Genomic DNA, 19,141 nt, shown 5'->3' with positions numbered 1-19,141 from the left:
GCGGGATTCGCAATTAAATTATGCCTTTTTTAGATGTCAGCAGTTTCTAATTCGCTAAATTTTTAATTTGTAGCGTTCTACTTTCAAATGTAAAGTTAGCGATTAGTACATACAATTGCGCACGCGTTTAATCGTTGTACTTTAATTTAAATTGTATTTCTCTTAATGGATAAGCATAAGTGGATTTAATTTGGATCTGGACTCGCCGCAATGCGTTTGAGATGGTTTGATTAGCTGATTTTTTTGTGTGATATGTACCTACATACTAAACTTTTTCATTTCAAATTAAGAACTATATATTTTTATCTTCTGATTATTATTTTATGTGCATTAGACCCAAACTTTAATAATATAATTTTGCAGATCTCTTAAATTATTTTGTATCTGTTATAGGAGATTTTTCTTTACCATACATGTTTTTGGTTCAGTAATGAACTCATTATATTGATTACTAGCTGTATTACCCGGCTTCGCTCAGTGTTTATAATATAAACCGCTTAAACATGACTAAGCTAATTTAATTAAAAAAAAAAAAAAATTAAAAAATTAAAAAAAAAAAATAAAAAAAAAATTAAAAAAAAATAAAAAAAAAAATCAAAAAAAAAATAAAAAAAAAAATCAAAAAAAAAATTTAAAAAAATCAAAAAAAAAAATCATTTTTTTTTTTGCCTTCTAGGGCTTCGCCCTCGGCACCCCCCTGAGCCTTTGCCTTCTAGGGCTTCGCCCCTCCACGCCCCATGAGCAATTGCCGTTTAGGGCTTCGCCCCCATGATCAGTTGCCTTTTAGGGCTTCGCCCCTCCGCGCCCCCATGATTCAAAGCCGTCTAGGGCTTCGCCCCCCTTAGTTAATGCCTTTTAGGGCTTCGCCCCTCCGCACCCCCATGATTAAATGCCGTCTAGGGCTTCGCCCCCCCTAGTTAATGTCTTTTAGGGCTTCGCCCCCCGCGCCCCCAAGATTAATTGCCGTTTAGGGCTTCGCCCCCCTTAGTTAATGCCTTTTAGGGCTTCGCCCCTCCGCGCCCCCATGATTAAATGCCGTCTAAGGCTTCGCCCCCATGATCAGTTGCCTTTTAGGGCTTCGCCCCTCCGCGCCCCCATGATTCAAAGCCGTCTAGGGCTTCGCCCCCCTTAGTTAATGCCTTTTAGGGCTTCGCCCCCCGCGCCCCCAAGATTAATTGCCGTTTCGGGCTTCGCCCCCCTTAGTTAATGCCTTTTAGGGCATCGCCCCTCCGCACCCCCATGATTAAATGCCGTCTAGGGCTTCGCCCCCCTTAGTTAATGCCTTTTAGGGCTTCGCCCCCCGCGCCCCCAAGATTAATTGCCGTTTAGGGCTTCGCCCCCCTTAGTTAATGCCTTTTAGGGCTTCGCCCCTCCGCGCCCCCATGATTAAATGCCGTCTAAGGCTTCGCCCCCATGATCAGTTGTCTTTTAGGGCTTCGCCCCTCCGCGCCCCCATGATTAATTGCCGTCTAGGGCTTCGCCCCCCTTAGTTAATGCCTATTAGGGCTTGCGCCCCATGAGGCTGGGCCCCCCGGGCCCCCTTCGGGGCCCCACGGGGCTGCGCCCCTTGTGGCGCCCCCTTTTGAGCCCCATGGGGCTGCGCCCCATGAGGCTGGGCCCCCCGGGCCCCCATTCGGGGCCCCACGGGGCTGCGCCCCTTGTGGCGCCCCCTTTTGAGCCCCATGGGGCTGCGCCCCATGAGGCTGGGCCCCCCGGGCCCCCTTCGGTGCCCCACGGGGCTGCGCCCCATGTGGCGCCCCCTTTTGAGCCCCATGGGGCTGCGCCCCATGAGGCTGCGCCCCATGAGGCTGGGCCCCCCCGGGGCCCCACGGGGCTGCGCCCCTCGTGGCGCCCCCTTTTGAGCCCCATGGGGCTGCGCCCCATGAGGCTGGGCCCCCCCGGGGCCCCACGGGGCTGCGCCCCTCGTGGCGCCCCCTTTTGAGCCCCATGGGGCTGCGCCCCATGAGGCTGGGCCCCCCGGGCCCCCTTCGGGGCCCCACGGGGCTGCGCCCCTTGTGGCGCCCCCTTTTGAGCCCCATGAGGCTGGGCCCCCCCGGGGCCCCACGGGGCTGCGCCCCTCGTGGCGCCCCCTTTTGAGCCCCATGGGACTGCGCCCCTTGTGGCGCCCCCTTTTGAGCCCCATGGGGCTGCGCCCCATGAGGCTGGGGCCCCACGGGGCTGCGCCCCTTGTGGCGCCCCTGGCGGGGCCCCATGAAGCTACTCGCCTTGCGCCCCCGCGGGGGTGAATCCATTGAAACGAAAAAAACAAATCGGCGCCCATGGATCGAAAAAAAAAAAATCGAATCACGTGTTCGATGACGTCACCGATCTACGGACGACGACGACGAAAACGACGAAAACGACGAAGACCAAGGATATTTACATACATACAAAGTCTCTTTCCAAATTATAGATTAGATGAAAAATTTTAATTAATTTTATTTATTATTCATCAAAAAAAATATTATAATTATTTTTATTTATTCAAATTAGTCATGATTCGGTTTAGCTTTTTTTCCATAGTGTATTTTGTTTAAATTTTCTAGTTCTACATAAGGCGATCTTCAATAGCTTATCATGGTTAAAAATTTAGCAATCCGAATAATACATATTATGGATTCTGAAGTTTTGGATTTTTTTGATTCCCAGGACTGGAGAATGATTATTTTTTTTATTTTAGAAAAAAACTTTCTCTTTTTTACTGTCGACGTGACGATTTTGCCGATCCTTTGAATGTGCATTTGCTACCTGTTTTTTTTGTATACACAAATTTGATTTTGATTTTTGATTTTTAAATGCTTTTTATTATTACGAAATTATGTTCACAATACATTTTATATCTATTTTAATAACTACTGATCTACTGATCATTTTCTATTTTACAATTTAATTTAATTTGGTTAGTAATCATAGTATTATATTAATCTAATGTTAATGTACAGCATAATAAGAAAAAGAGCTCAAAAACCTATACACAAATCGTTTATGGTTTGTTTTCAGCAATGCCAATTTTATTAAAAAAAAATAAAATGTATGATGTGTTTTATAAATTTTGATTTCGAAAGTCTTGAATCTCGGATTAAAGTTATAAAGCGGTATTTAAATAAGAAAAAACGTTCGAAAATCAGAAAAAATCACGATTTTCGCAAACTTAAATGGGCCAAATAATTTTTATATTATTTTTTTACGGATTTCCATGATACAGAACGTCTATTCCAAACTTAAGCAGTTTCCAAATTCCAAAATTCGCCGTTTTGGATGTACACATTAGGTATAAATTCCTTATGCAAAATTATTACAAATGTACTAATTTGTTCAAACTGGATTCCAATAAGACTTTTTTTCATCTGGTCCACTATACATTTTGAAATTCCGAACCGGCTCAATTCCCGAAGCCCATTGCTCACTATTATATGCAGTATAAATTTCATAAAAGTTTAAGATAGTCTTTTCATATTCAGATCATATACATCCAATTAAAATAAAGGTGAACCGGATTCTTCAACAAAATAAAGATGGATTGAAAAGGAACTGACCATAATAAACTTTTATAAATTGATAATATTTAATAAGTTGAAGTTTTATGAGGTCGAATTAAACTACTCATGTCAGCATTTCTAATTATTATACATATGTAGCATCAAAAATCACATAGTCATGTAGGGGTTGGCGCACTCATCATATGTTGCCTACCCCTGGTGGGTGCTGGTGTCGATTTCTACTGTTGAACACTCGCGACTGCCATCACTCGACTCGCCAGCGTGGGTCAGAACAGACGCGTACTGATCTGTTTTCTTCCAAAGACGTGAAACTGTTATTGGGACTCGCGAACGCGCCAATTTCGAAATTCGAAGTCTCGCGTGAATTCTTCAAATTGTTCAAGTTTCTCCCCGAACGATCTGTGACCTTGGATCACGATGGTCAATAGCTTATTAAGGTGAGATTTTTACTTTATTTTTTATTAGTTATATAAAGTGAAAATAAAACGTGAATTGTTATTATTAGATAGAATGGATAAATCGATCATCTATTACTCAATATTTTGCTACATTTGTATATATTCAAAACTTGTTGATATCAATTGTTCAAAAGTACATTTTTTTTTGTAGAACATTATTGGATGATATCTATATCTTTTTTCATTTAAAAATAATTAATTCGGTTGATTTGTATTTAATAGCTATTGAAATTATCATAAATGTGTCATCATCATTAATCTTATGTAATCAAAAATAATTTTTCTTATGTATGATTTTCTTCGAATTCAATTTTGTATGTGTTTATTCATAGCTGTTAATTTTTCATTAAATTATAATTCGTACTGCTAAAAAGGCTGTTAAAATTTCAAAAGACGTCGATCAAATCGCATAAAAAATAATACTAGTTTTCCGTATAAATGAACGTATCATAAAAATTTATCGTATGTATGAAAATTCACATCCATTTTATAACACAAACCCGTGACTGTTTTTTCTGTTTTATATTTAACAATACGTCGACAAATCATTAAAAGCACGTATGCACAATCGTCTTCATATATAGTATATGTACGTGCATATGAGCCGTTATATTTGAAAGTGGCGGAAGTCCAATTTTCATTTCCACTTTCATTGCACTGTTTTAATTCGATATGTCCAGAATCTCGGAAAAGCAGAATAAACGTACAAAAGGCCAACAGTATTTTTAAATATTGTAAAACGCGTAACATTATATTTAATGTTTCATGAAATATTTCTCGAAATGAAGAAAAGTGGACTTATGCCACTTTCGAATATAATGGCTCATATATTGTCGGACTATTTCCGGTTATACATACATACATTCGTACATTGTTCTTCTTCGAGACAATTCACACGTCTACACATACTTTATTGGATTCCCCTTACATGTTACTTGAGACAGACGCACATATTTCGCTTAAAACTCGTATTTTCTACAAGCTCAACTTACAATTCCGCCATCAATTTCTACTCATGAAATCCTCTACATACTTGAGAATATATAGATATGTATATACATGCAACAGTTTGAACATCGAAAAACTAACACCCCGGAATAAATTCGAGCGGACATGCAGACATAACAATTACGCGAAATCGTTCACTCGTGTAAATTGATGGCGGCGCTTTCGGTGCATCGGTTGAATAATTTTCAACGATTATTTTATTCGTTCGGATTGTGCGAGTGCAATTAGTGCATATAAATTCACACAGAGTGGTCGGAAAAAAAATTGCATTTTATTTGTGTAATACATTAGTGTTGGAACGTCGAATCAGGTGTCTCGTATTGTATTCGATCGGGAATGGTAATAAGTCAGACCTGCCATACCACCGGTCAAGCTCCTCCAAATATGTGTTTTATTTTCTCAGCCCTTTGCATTGTTCCGATGAACCGGTTCTCGGTGAACGCTTTTATGTCAATGACCAAAAAATACGATAGTAAGTGTAGATTTGAAAGCTCAATTTTTCTAGCCGATTTGAAACCTTCGTCTGCTAATATGCCTGAAGTTGATGTGTGTATTGATAGCTGAAAGTTTGAACTTGATATATATTATACATATATATTATTGTATACTAGCTGTATTACCCAGCTTCGCTCGGTATTTGTAATATAAACCGCGTGACTAATCTAATAGTAAACATTTTATTAAATTTATTTGAATAGTTTTATTTTATATAAATTTATTTGAATACTCATTTTTTTTTTTATTAAATTGACTGTCACGATCAAAAAAACATATATAGTAAGTATAAAAAATTATATGTATGTATATCAGAATCCGGCGCCTGCGCCCTCGCGGCTGCGCCCCCCCCGTGGATGCGCCCCCTGGGTCTTCGCCCCCGGCGCGAAGGCGGTTCCTTTTGATTCGAAAAAATCGAATCATTTGTTCGATGACGTCACGGATTTACGAACCAACAATACATACAAAGTCTCTTTCGAAATTATATATTAGATATATGATACATTATACATATGTATTAGTATTGCCATTGTATAGCTTAATTACAAGTACGGTATATTATATGCAAATGGTTGTATGTATGTACATATATATGTACGTAGATGATTGTTGAATTTATATTTTTTTTGGAATTTATATTTTACCATGATGCCATTACGGTTTTACCCCTGAGTGACACATATGATATTAAAATTGCGCATATATAAATGTCGAAAGGCACTTTGTATGCACCTATGTAAGGTTTGGGTGGGTTATATTGAAAACAAATCAAAGTTTCTATGACGACGATATTGTTATCGTTGAATATTATTATTTTTTTCGATTCAAATAAATTTAATAATAATAAGAGGCTTGTAAAAAAACAAATAATTGTTTACTATTAGATTGTTTTGCCATGTTTAAGCTGTTTATATTACAAATACCGAGCGAAGTCGGGTAAAACCACTAGTAGATTATAAAATTGAAATCATATTCAAACAGTGGTGACAAATAGTAGCTAGGATAGTTTTGCTAATTTGATGAAGAACCGTTTCAACAATGAATAAATTGACAAACTCTGATAGGAAACGATCGACTTGGATTCACACATATCCGAGTCTGACCAGCACTACTGCAGAAATACTCCGAATAAATTCTCTTCAATCGAGGTCAACCCAGGGCTTGAACCCGGGAACCTCTCGCTATGCTGCTGGTTTATTTTAATTTTCTAAGTTAATATTGGTATTCCATATTGAAATACTTTTTATGAAAATAAAATTATCATATTGGTTCCATCTCAGTGCAGTGCAATCCTAGAAAATGTCCTGCTTATATATGTGTGTATAGATGGAATATCCGAGGCTAACATTAACGCCAATACCTAACTATACTCAGGGCCAATGAGAGGGGGGGTTGAGTATTTGAGTCATTTTAATTTTAGGTACATATGCAAAAGTATATTTTTTCAAAAATATCACAATAAAAGATTGATTTGGATATGATTGCATGCGACTTGTCATAAATCTAAATTGATTTATTCAGAGTTAATTGAAATTGTTTTTAATCATACTAATTTCACATTGCCATTTAAAGACTTCAAAGATGTTGTGTTATTGCTAATACTTTTTTTCAACAAAGAATATTGTTTGTGTCGAACCCAACAAAGGATTAAGACAGTGGGCTGTCTCCATATATCCAATTAGAGTAATGGGAGGATTAACCCCACAATTACGCTTCGTTTGTATAATTTTCCTTGAATGAATCACAGGATGTGCGTTGTAAAAGGGACAGGAATCTCGTCCCTTTGACGATATCCAAAAGAATTTTCCTCTTTCACCTCTGCGTATTTAAATTTTGAATACGAGAGCTCGGGTACGCTCGTGTGAGAAAAATTATATGGACATAGGTATACTTAAAATGGCCCGTCATTTTTGACTGACATATTTGAAAAAATCTTTGATAGCTTTGTTTGACTTGGAGGCACTGACTAAAAACTCTGCTTATGTGAATTGGGTTAATCAGTCAAAGGCGAGTTCAAATGTTTGAGCATATGGTCGACCATTACATTACGCCTTAACGACTTGACACTAGTTTACTTAGCTTTTTTTTTGCACAGTTTGCAAATCGGTTGCTTTCTATCAGATCTGTAAATTGAACGTGGGATAGGATGTTCATGTTTGTAATTTTTTTTCATTCGTGTCAACTCGAAAGCGAACTCATTAAATCGAGATGTTATCTCGATGTTATGGTATGGGAGACTACTTTCGTATGCAAAGGGGTTAATAATGAAGCTTGTAGACTACGTGATAGTATGACGTTCACTACGTGATAGTATAAGTGAATGACGTTCCACGTTCACATTTCTTCAATCAAAATTTATTATATTCTAAAATCATGAATGCGAATTAGACCACTGAAAGCGATAGTATAGATTGTGAATGCATAGCAGATTTGTTTACGTATTCATTCGTTTTACAATACATATTTATATTCTCATACCATTTCATTCGAATATTTTACTCCAATCGTTGCTTTTATTGATCCAATCATATAATCAATTCCAAAGTCAAACTTATCAACTTAAGGTAGGACCAAATTTTTTTTTCAGTTGCATATAAAATGATATCAGACTTCTCGGATGTGTTATATAAGAAGTAATATAATTTAAAATGATAGCTAAATATGTATATACACAATGTTTTGACAATTTAAACAATAATAATCGGGTCAAATAGTCGCACATCTATCGGATATCGTTCATTAATTTTACATTATCCGAATGATCAATCTTACCGTTTCCGCACGACACCATTCCATCGTTCTTGCACTGTTACACCAAATATACTAAGCAGGTGATTTTTTCCACTTCCTCGCCGAAAATGCTATTTGTGTCACGGCATACAAATATTTTCAATTCAATCACTTTGCCTATTTATTGGCGCTTTTTCTTCGGGTTACTTGTCCACCATCTGGTGCGGTTAACTCTCGCAGGGTGTACAGTTAGTCAGTCGCTAAACTTCAAGGCTTTAGTTGACCAACGTGTTTGTCCAACGTCATAGTGTTCAGCTACGTAACTTCGATCATCTGAGAATCTCCCTTTAAAGCGAGAATGGAATCTGCACTTAACGGGATGGTCGGTGGCAATTGGCAAGAGTTTAAATCGTTCGATTTTAAAATTGAGTCGTAAACCGGAATCGAAAAACGGATTGCGTCGTGCACCATAATATAGGCACATATGTATGTACATACATACATAATAATATTATAATATTCTAAGCACAATACTTGTTGGTTGATCGTAAACCTTTGACTCGACTTTTGACACACATTTTATGGGATCAGTAGTTTAAATTAAAACCAAAGTTTAATAATTTCATGTTAGGAAAATCTCTATTTACAAATTAGTATTATGCTATTAAACAGCGAGCATTATACCTATTATACTTTTTGTACATATATGCATAGATATTTACTGTATGTGTGTACATACTGAACCGTTATATTTGAAAATGTCCAATTTTCAGTTCCAAAATCACTTAAACATTTCTGTTTGACTTCATTCTTAAATTGTTACCACTTCTTTTAATTCAATATCCAGAATCTCGGAAAAGCAGAATAAACGTATTTTTTTAAATATTGTTTAACGCAAAAAATAATATTTAATATTTTGCGAGATATTTCTCGAAATGAAGAAAAGCGGACTTATACAATTTCAATTATAACGGCTCATATGTTTATGAGGAAAGATTTGACAGAAAGACGATTTGTTTTGAAATACTTTTTTTTTTGTTTAATTTGAGTGAGGTATGTATACAGGTATGTGTTGTATATCATCATCAGCCCCTCACTTCCATTCGTTTCTGTATTGCGTAACTCTCATCCATCTCACCTCACATTTTCCTAATTTCGTGTGGCCATCTTTTTTGCGGACTCCCTTTTACCATTTAAAATTCTCTTGGGTACCACTTCTTTTGTCAATTCTTCTAACTATGTGACCTGCCCAATGCCATTTCAATTTATCTACTCTCTCTACTATATCAACTACCCTAGTCATACTTTTCACCCACGTATTCCGTTTTGAAGTTGTCATAAACCAAAAGTTATCAAAAATATCGAATAGTTATAAAAAAAATAATTGCTTAATTAATTTGCCTGATTACTTCAAAGTAAGTTAGTCTACATATATATACATATATTATTTTTATTTTATTTTATTTTTTATTTTATTAATTGAAAAATCAACAGACAGGATGTACGTACATATGTTGATATTATAAAATCGCTCGTGTCCCTCATTTTATTTCAATCTTGATACATATAGTAATTACTTTACATTTAACAAAAATATTTTACGGTTAGTTTTATTGGTCGTCTCAGACGAATATCATATTATAAAAGGAATCATTGCACTTAAAGCACAATTTATTTTAATTTTTATTGATGTTTGTTTCAAATAAATTTGTCTAGATCAGGAACCTATTAAACTATTAACAACGTAACTATCAATCTTTAAAGATACAAAATACTACAGTCGCATTTTCGATGCTTTGGCGTTAACAAAATCTGTTATTATATTATCGAAATTTATATTACTTGCTAATTCACTTTCTATTAATAATATACTTAGATTTGATAATCGCTCTTGACCGCTGGTTGATCTCAAATAATTTTTAATTATTTTTAATTTACTCAAACTCCTTTCTGCCGAAGCCAATGTCGTAGGCATTGTGATGAATATGCGTATTGCTAATTCAGTGTTGGGATAGGATTCTTGTAAATCCCATCTACCCAGTATATTTAAAATAACAATGTAAAAAATATCAAAGTATTTTTGTGAAAGTGTTATCCCTTTTTTTTCTAAATTTTGTTCAGATAAAGTCAATAAGCCCTCACCAGTTAAAAAATAAAATTCGTTGAATGCATTTAATTGCATTATAATATTATCAATGATATTATTACATTAATTTATTATTCAAACACGATAATTTTAAATGAATACACAATTTTATATTACAATAAATACCAAAGACAACACGTAATTGTTATCCCGATATTTGAATATTAATTTTTATTTTATTATTACTCATCAACGTATATGAAAAGAACCATGGGCTTGATTTCGTGTTTTTCAACTCGCAACTTACAAAAGGAAATTTATTTTTTCCAATTAATATAGAATGATAAAAATAATTAATATAATGAAAACATCTATGACGATAAAACTTGGTGTGCATGCACTGAAATTCAAAAACGTAATGTTAAAAATATGTACACCATCGATATTTACACCAACACTGTCAATACGAAATTTGAAACGAATTGGACATAAAACGTAGTAAACCGTATCCAGTCTTTATGTGTTTTCGGAAGCAGTGTCTTCATACCATTATTCGTTTCCTGTCGTTGGATCAATTTCTCAGAATTCAAAAGTAAAACATTATAACGCGCCTCGAACAAAATGCGCCATTGAAACATAAAATGTACGTATGTATATACAAATGGATATTTCAAAAACACATAGAATTCATCTTAAATTTTACATGTTTTATTAATAAAATTTTAATAAATTAGGCAAGGGACGCCTTCGGCGCCCTTCGCATCGAGCGCCCTTGGCACTCGCCTATTTGCCATAGCCTCGCTACGGCACTGGTCGTCTGACAATATAATCTTTTCAATCGATAATTCAAAAGTCTAGGTACAATTTAGATGATTCGATTACAAATGTCAAGTCGGCTATCATAGTCAATTCTCGATTGTATAATACAGAAGCTTCAATAAAAATGAGATGTTGCACGTCAAAGCGAACGAGATCTGGTCTTTGACTAAATGACCAAAGAAGTCTTCGAAGAATGGCCAAATCGGCTCAGTAGATCTGCCATCCATCGTTGCAAATCTGAGAGCTTTCTTAGAATGACACTTAGTCGAAAAAGTTGATAAACTCACGTCGAGGTTAAAATACCACATACGCATCATAATTCTTTAAAATATAAATTCAATCGATATTATCGACTAAGTTTACTACCGGTTTGGAAGTGCTCTAAACCTTTTGATGGCTTATTTTGTATTCAAATACCTTCCAACTAGATTTAGCATATTGTTTTTCATTACATTTTAACATAAATTATTTTGCAGCAGGAAAGTAGATACATATATGTATGTAAGTACACGTTTTCTATGTAGTTTCATATATTATTTTAGCTTTCGCTGTGAAAGTACATATATATGTACATATATGTAGAATCAATCGAAGTGTGGATTGAAAAACAGTTTGATGTATCGGTTGCTTTAAAAATGACAGGTTGACTAGTATAATATAAGGTGTAACCAGTTTTACGCGTATTAAAACGTTTAATTGAGAGTTCGATGACACTGCCGGGTGACATTAGCGCGCGAGATTGTTCCAATTTTGTAAATTGTAAGTCTTGTGCATGATAACGAGAAAGGTGCAAATTGCCGCGAAACTCTCTTATTGATCGATCAATTAGAGTACTTGGGTTGCATCTGAGGAACGTATTATTATACATATCTGTGTGAACCCTGAGGCTATTCAATTACCTATGTATGTACTTGCTCTCCTTATTCCTTGTCTCTTTCTTCACCCTACTTTCTTATTTTAACTAAATTGTTTGAATATAATGCGATTTCAAAATCACGTATTTACAAAATTAAATCAATAACGGAATTTGAAATCATTTATTCCACTATGGTTAACTCTTCATTAAATAGATATTTTTCTACAATAGTAAACACGAGCTAGGACTAGAATGTTCGTTAGTCAATTCAAGATTCATGGATCACTTATGATGCATAGAGGTATTGATATCGAAATACTATTGTACAAGTGTGTTAAATATCTGTGAAAGTGCCATAAATTTATTTGTTTCTTCTTGAGAATCGCTTCGTGACGCGCCTGATTCCTTTTTTTCAGGAATACAAACGGCCATCATTTAAATAGCATTGTCATTTTGAAATTAAACTATTTATTTAAAAGTTATTAAGGGTTTATAATAAAATAATTGTTAGGTGATCTCTAGAATAAGATCATTCCAAAAACACGGCACCCCGAAAAAGCCACGAATAGCAATGCCGCGCTGAACAACCCCGTCAATAATGCGCAAAACAAAAATAAAAAAAAAGAGTACGTTTACATTTTTATTGAATATAAAATATAATATATAGGAATTCACTTTGGTCCTGCGCCACTATGTTGGCTCGGCATTGTGTTGCGCGACTTTGTCGGTGCGGAATTTTTGTGTACGGATTTGACAGATCACCCAAAAACACATCAATAAATCAGTTGAAAATCGGATTACAGAATATTTTTTTAGGAATTCGAAGATTTTATCTATTCACTCAATTTTGTATTGAACCAATTCATTTTTTTCTTCTTTAAAATGGTTTTTAAATTCATCCTAAAATGTAGCTTCGATTTCCAAGCAAATTTAATTTAATAAATCCTCAACAGATCACTTTTCATTTTTATTTATTCAATGAAGACGAATGGGAGGGCGGAAAGATTAAATTTATTTAGTATGGAGTATTTCGAATACTCGGATTATTTCTCAATCGACTTTCAACGGTGAAATTCCTTCGATCAAACGAGCTTTTTATCACATCAGCATTCAATGAATTAAAGTTTTATCAATTAATGCACATAATACGAGTCTCTGCAGAACGGTGGTGTTGAAATCGCTGAATGTCTTAATTGTAATATATATATATTTGGTCGTTTTATGGCATTAAGTGTACTGCATCAATGCAATGATGCACAGGGCACAACCGTTATTATATTTTCCGATCTCATCGTCGAGTTTTTGACACATTTTCCTTTTTCAACGGGCCGTTCTGCGCGACTCTTAAAAGCTTAACGGATTCTTGCAACGAAGAACGGTCGTTTATATGTTAATTCGGCTCGCACTGTACATTTGTTGTTTTCCAACGTTTTTTCTGTTTATTATTTATTATTATTCGTCTATATATTAATGAAATTGTTCAGCTCGAACGTTAGCGCTACCGTTCATTCATACACAGTTAATAATAATTATTATTTCAGAAATTTTATTATACATATACGATTCGCGTTACATTGGAAAAGCATTTGTCATAAATCATTATTTTTTTCTTAAGATATTGCCGTGATATATGTACATATGTAGCTCATAATCGTATAATTAAATACTTCTACAGTTGTATCGACTAGTCGATTTCAAACCAAATGTATGGAACTTTAAAAGTAAATTCAGTTGTAAAGTACTTGTGAATTCAAGTTTCGTAATAATTTTGTTCCGTTTCGGAAATAACTCGCAGAATTTACATACATATGTACCTTTATATAAAGATGGAAGCAGAAATCTGTCGCGTCTTATCTATACGCTTTCCGGTTCTGATATCCAAATGGTTGCACCGGTTGTAAATTCGGCATCCGGTCGAACCGGTCATTCAAATTTGGCGATCGATCCATTCGTTGACTAATGAAATTATTTTGACGCCGATAAGACGTGTCTTAAGATGAAAAAAAAAAATAACGCGATCTATTTTCGATTGATGAAATCTCTAAATTACTGATTCACGCGTTGCGTGCGATCGGCCGACAGCGTGTTGATATTTATCTGTAATTTTAAAAATGCCCGGTTTTGTGATTAGCGAGGGCTCAAGTTTAGCTGGATGTTATTTTGCGGCTAATTTTATGTTTTTTTTTCACTCTCGACAGCGTATTGTGTATTGATGGGTATTATTACAGCTCAACTGTATACATTTAAATTGCATCCGCTGCATTTTGTGCATTTTTTATTCATTAAGAACGTGACCAATCATCTTTCTTTCATTTATTTAAACGACTTTCATTATTGTGAAGTATGTTGATGTACTTAAGTGTTTATTCAATTTGATTATATTTTTTAAGCCGTTTCATTTAAAGATTATATACACTTAAAAATGATCGAATTTCGTTTTTATAAATATATATATTTTCGGTTTCCGTGACGAGACAGAATGTTAAATGACAGAAAAAGCAAATATCGGAAGGCAAAGATCGAAAATCGAAAGATCTTAAGTCGAAAGATCAAAAATAAATGGTGCATGGTAAACGGTACATACTCACGTACATACTCACTTAATTTGCGCGAGCAGGATACAACAGGAACAAGAGGAACAGACTTTTCCTCCCGTATTAATGTGCGCGCGCAGAATATGGGAGGAAAAGCATGTTTCTCTTGTTCCTGTTGTATCCTGCTCGCGCAAATTAAGTGAGTATGTACCGTTTACCATGCACAATTTTTTTTATCTTTTGACATAAGATCTTTCGATTTTCGATCTTTGCCTTCCTATATTTGCGTTTTCTGTCATTTAACATTCTGTCTCGTCACGTAGACCCATATATTTTATATGTTTATATTTATTTTTCTTTCTCTTTTTTCTTTTATAAGACATTCCCTTCATTGTAGTTTTTTATAATTTGTAATTATTATTATTATTATTTGTTTGTGTATACATATGTGTGTATATATATATATATATATATATATATATATATATATATATATATATATATATATATATATATATGTTTTGTTTTTGTTATGTCTAATTTCTTTAGTTATTATTTTGTTTCTTTTCTTTTCTGTTATATTTTTGACCATTGTGTCGCATTAGAAATTCCTGTAATGCTACAATGGTCCAAACTTTAAATAAATAAATCAAATAGTTTTGATTTATAAAAAATAAATTTTGATTAGAATAGGACCTGTTCAATAGGGAGGTACATCAATTATGTACATTGTAAAAAATTAAATGAACGTTTGCAAAAAAATATGCATAGTATTCATTGAAAAGGTAATCAATCACATGTACGCTTGGTCGTAAAAGTACGTTTTTAATTTAGAGCACGATTAATAATTTGCTAATTTTGTGCCGACCTGATCTTAAATTTATCATTCGGCTATTAATCAATTTGTAACGCTAATTGGAATTTTTGAGGTGTTCCTACGAGGTAGTGCTATATAACATTTGTTCGTATGTAAATGTTAGTTTTTGTTAACAAATGAAAGTAATGTAAAAGTGACAGTAAATATTTGTGTTTTTTAAGTATAAGTTTTTAAATTTTATTGAATAAGTTGAAGTATGTAGATGCTTACGATTTGATACACTTAAGAAAATAAAATGAAAAATTACGTACATTTTTTATATACATATACATAATCAGTGGTGTAGTAGGGCCAGGTCGGGCCGGGTCACCGCCCTGGTACTTCTTTTTGAGCCAGGTCGCCGCCCTGGTACTATGATATAAAAATTGTTTTTCGAGTACAATTAAAAAATATTTTTGCTTATATTTCATATAAAATTTTGTATACCAAAAATTGTGAGCAGACTCCCGTTTTAAAATTTGGTGACTACAACTGTATCCTCACTCAAATGCTCATTAGAGTGCAGAAAATATTTTAAAAACAGCCCAACAACAATTTGAAAAAATTATAGACACTTCGAATGATGCCGAAATGAAATCGTCTAACAAAATTTTCAAAACTGCATATCAAATTATACTGCAAAAAATAATAAAGCTTATTCAGACCAATTTAATTGACTTTTCAAGTTAATTAGCAGTTGATTTTTTATAAATATTTTGTACTACCAATATTAGGATACATATTTTTTAAGTAACGAAAAAAGCGGGGGTGGGGGGCTTCGTAAAAATTAAACACCGACCTGGTACTTTTTTATTTAGCACTACACCACTGTACATAATACATACATATATACGTGCGCATTTACGCACGCGATCACGGATGCGTAAAATAATGAAGTGTGTAGGTGAGGTGTGCATTCGTGTGCATCAAATGCACTTTTATGTCTTCTCTGTTATCGTTGAAGCGATAGTGATTTAATTTTTGATTGTTAACAATACAAATGGCGGTTAAATTTATTTTCATTGTATAAAAAAGTTTCGTGGAATTGTTCCGACTTAAATATTAGTCATGTACCTACATACATACATACGTATGTACGTTGGTTCCTTTTTCCGAAAAATATTTTCAATGTTTAAAATTTTGTTAAATTTTCACATACGTATGCACATATGTATCCACGTGTACGTATGTACATATGTTTCAACAAATAACATTCACTATTATATATCGAGTATTGAGTCGATGTACCATTTTACTGACATGAATCTCACCAGAATAGAACCAACGGGAGAAGCTTCGACGAGAAAATACCACATGAAAACAAGTCCATCAACCTCTCTGTCAGCTCCGATGCTAAAATTCGATGCTAATTCGTTGACGCGCACAAAAAAGCAATAAAACACATAACTATGTGCTAATAGAGAGGGTAGTTAGTTTTAGTGGCCGGTTGCCATATCGATTCGCGGTTGCCCTCTGTCTCGCGTATCAAATATTTAAGGGTGGTCGGTCGGACTTCGGCTGGCAGTTTAGGGGGTTGCATTTTTGCTCACTTTATTAACCCGGGGTATGTGCATTACTATTCGCCATTCAACGACCGACCCTTGTGTCCGACGGCTATAAATGAACTTGGGGGTGGATTTTCGCCGCATGCAATAATACCAAGAAAGTGAATCATTATCGTTGGCTCACACTCGTCTATAATTATTTCTAGCTGTATTCAGAAGTTACGACCTATTCATGTCAGTGCAAATCAAATTTTCATGCATTATTTGGATTTGATTTTGTAGGATGACATCATTATTTATATCTAATATTATTTTACAATCACACATTTCTAATAATAATTGCCTATATCTTTGTTTGGAAGTTTTGAATTTGACTAATTTTTAAATCATACATATGTACATAGGTCACTGATTTATGTAGACCATCTGCTTTATTTAAAGATCCGGTGGTAGTTAAGTTTTGAGGATAGTTTTGAATGAATTTTAGTGGGTGTTTTTGTCCATTACGCAGGCAATCAATGCGAAAATCTCACGGTTTTTTCCAGTATATTTAATTTAATTTACTCACGGTAAAGGTTTGCTCTAATGGGTTAATGCTGTACAATTAGTCAATTAAGCTACTCAATTCAGCGCAACCTATGTGTTAATGCAGAACTCGTTTTATGGCAAAGAAGTCTCAACAATTTCTTGCAATTAAATGAACTTGTCAACTTGTTCAGTGTTGCAGCTCTCAATATATGTACATAAATATGTATGCGTAATATAATTATACTTATATATAGATTGATTGATTTATGATATTTAAAAAATTTCTATATATGTACATATTGATTACATATTGAAAGTTATTAATAGTAAATCTATTTATGAGTACATACATGAGAATAAGTTCTTCTTAAAATAATTTAGTTTTGTGTTCATTTCATAGACGACTGATAAAGCAAATTTGAATTATACTTTAAAGTATAGTATCACATGCTTTAATGAATGTATATTTAATATGAGCACGAAATGGATGTTGAAAACCGATGGTAACGTTAAAAGATTGAACCAGTGTTATCAAGTATGTACATATGTACATATGTATGTATATCAGTGCGATTGTGATTATGCATATCACCAATAATGGCGGCAACGAAAACGCTATTTATTTATGACTAATATGTTTCTATATATTTCAATATTATATCAAGCAGTATAGAAAATAAATATATCGAATCTTCATAGAAACTTTGATTTGTTTTCGATGTTACCAACCAACATTACATATTTATTTACATACTTACATACATACATCTTTCGAAATTATATATTAGATTATTAATGATATTGTTTTTTGCGATTATTTATTAATGTATTTTTGTCTGTATAAATATATTTTTTTCTCTTCTCTGTTATACTTTCGACTATTGTGGCGCATTAGGGATTGCTGTAATGCCACAATGATCCAAAGTTAAATAAAATAAAATAATTCGTTTTTACACAAAGCGGAATCTTTACGTAATAATTTTGAGTTGATAAGGTTTTGGGTAGAATTCGTATACCACAAGTAATATTTTTTTTTATTTTTACATTTTACATTATTTCTATCTTCTTGATATTTTATGCTCATAAAAATTTATAGTGATATTAAGTAATAAAACAAATTGAAATAAAATATGACTACCGAAAGTAGAACTTTTGTCTCCATGAAATACAAAATAGTTGACAAAAGAGTTTCGCTAGATTAGCCCTCAAACAAGAACGTTCTCATAGCCGGTATGCGTGCGTCATTAAGAAAATTTGCTATTGACAATTCTTATTATATATTTCCCAAATACTTACATACATAGATAATGTCGTGGGTTGGTTACATTCGATATTTTTTTTACTACAAACCACAGAATTAGTCCCATTAAATGGATAAATTAAAAGTATAAACGGATGTTTATGAAAAAATATCGACAATCATTAAATATTATCGCATGACAGATTTTGCGGTTACATTATTACGGTTCGTACACACAACACGTGGAGCTACGATGATCGAGATTTGATCTTCAGGTGTTGTATCGTAGGTCTAAAGTGCGATAATGTTTTATAATAATAGGTATAGTATTTATAAAAAGCGTGTATCATGTGGTGTGCGATAATTACACGTATATAATTAACCGGTTCATCGTGAGGCCTCCGCTTTTGCGATTTCGCCATTCGCGTCGCGAAAACCCGATGCAATTACCGCTAATTTTGATGGATTAATATAACTTTCAACGATGCTTCGGTTGAAAAAAAGCTCATTTGTTTCATTTGGGTAA

General features: G+C 34.3%; 1 protein-coding gene across 1 annotated transcript in view; it reads left to right on the top strand.

Moving 5' to 3' along the window:
- Window positions 1–3,743: 3,743 nt before the first annotated feature.
- Window positions 3,744–19,141, top strand: part of LOC143910723 (uncharacterized) — a 59,863-nt gene continuing 44,465 nt past the window's right edge. The window contains exon 1 of the mRNA XM_077429314.1: window positions 3,744–3,937. Within this exon, the coding sequence (XP_077285440.1) occupies window positions 3,918–3,937 (20 nt within the window). The 5' untranslated portion in view covers window positions 3,744–3,917. The remainder of the gene's footprint in view (window positions 3,938–19,141) is intronic.

Source organism: Arctopsyche grandis, chromosome 4 (assembly GCF_051622035.1).
Source record: "Arctopsyche grandis isolate Sample6627 chromosome 4, ASM5162203v2, whole genome shotgun sequence".
NCBI classification, from domain to species: Eukaryota; Metazoa; Arthropoda; class Insecta; order Trichoptera; family Hydropsychidae; genus Arctopsyche; species Arctopsyche grandis.
Note: the sequence above shows the minus strand (reverse complement) of the source record. Positions and strands in the feature narration are given on the sequence as shown.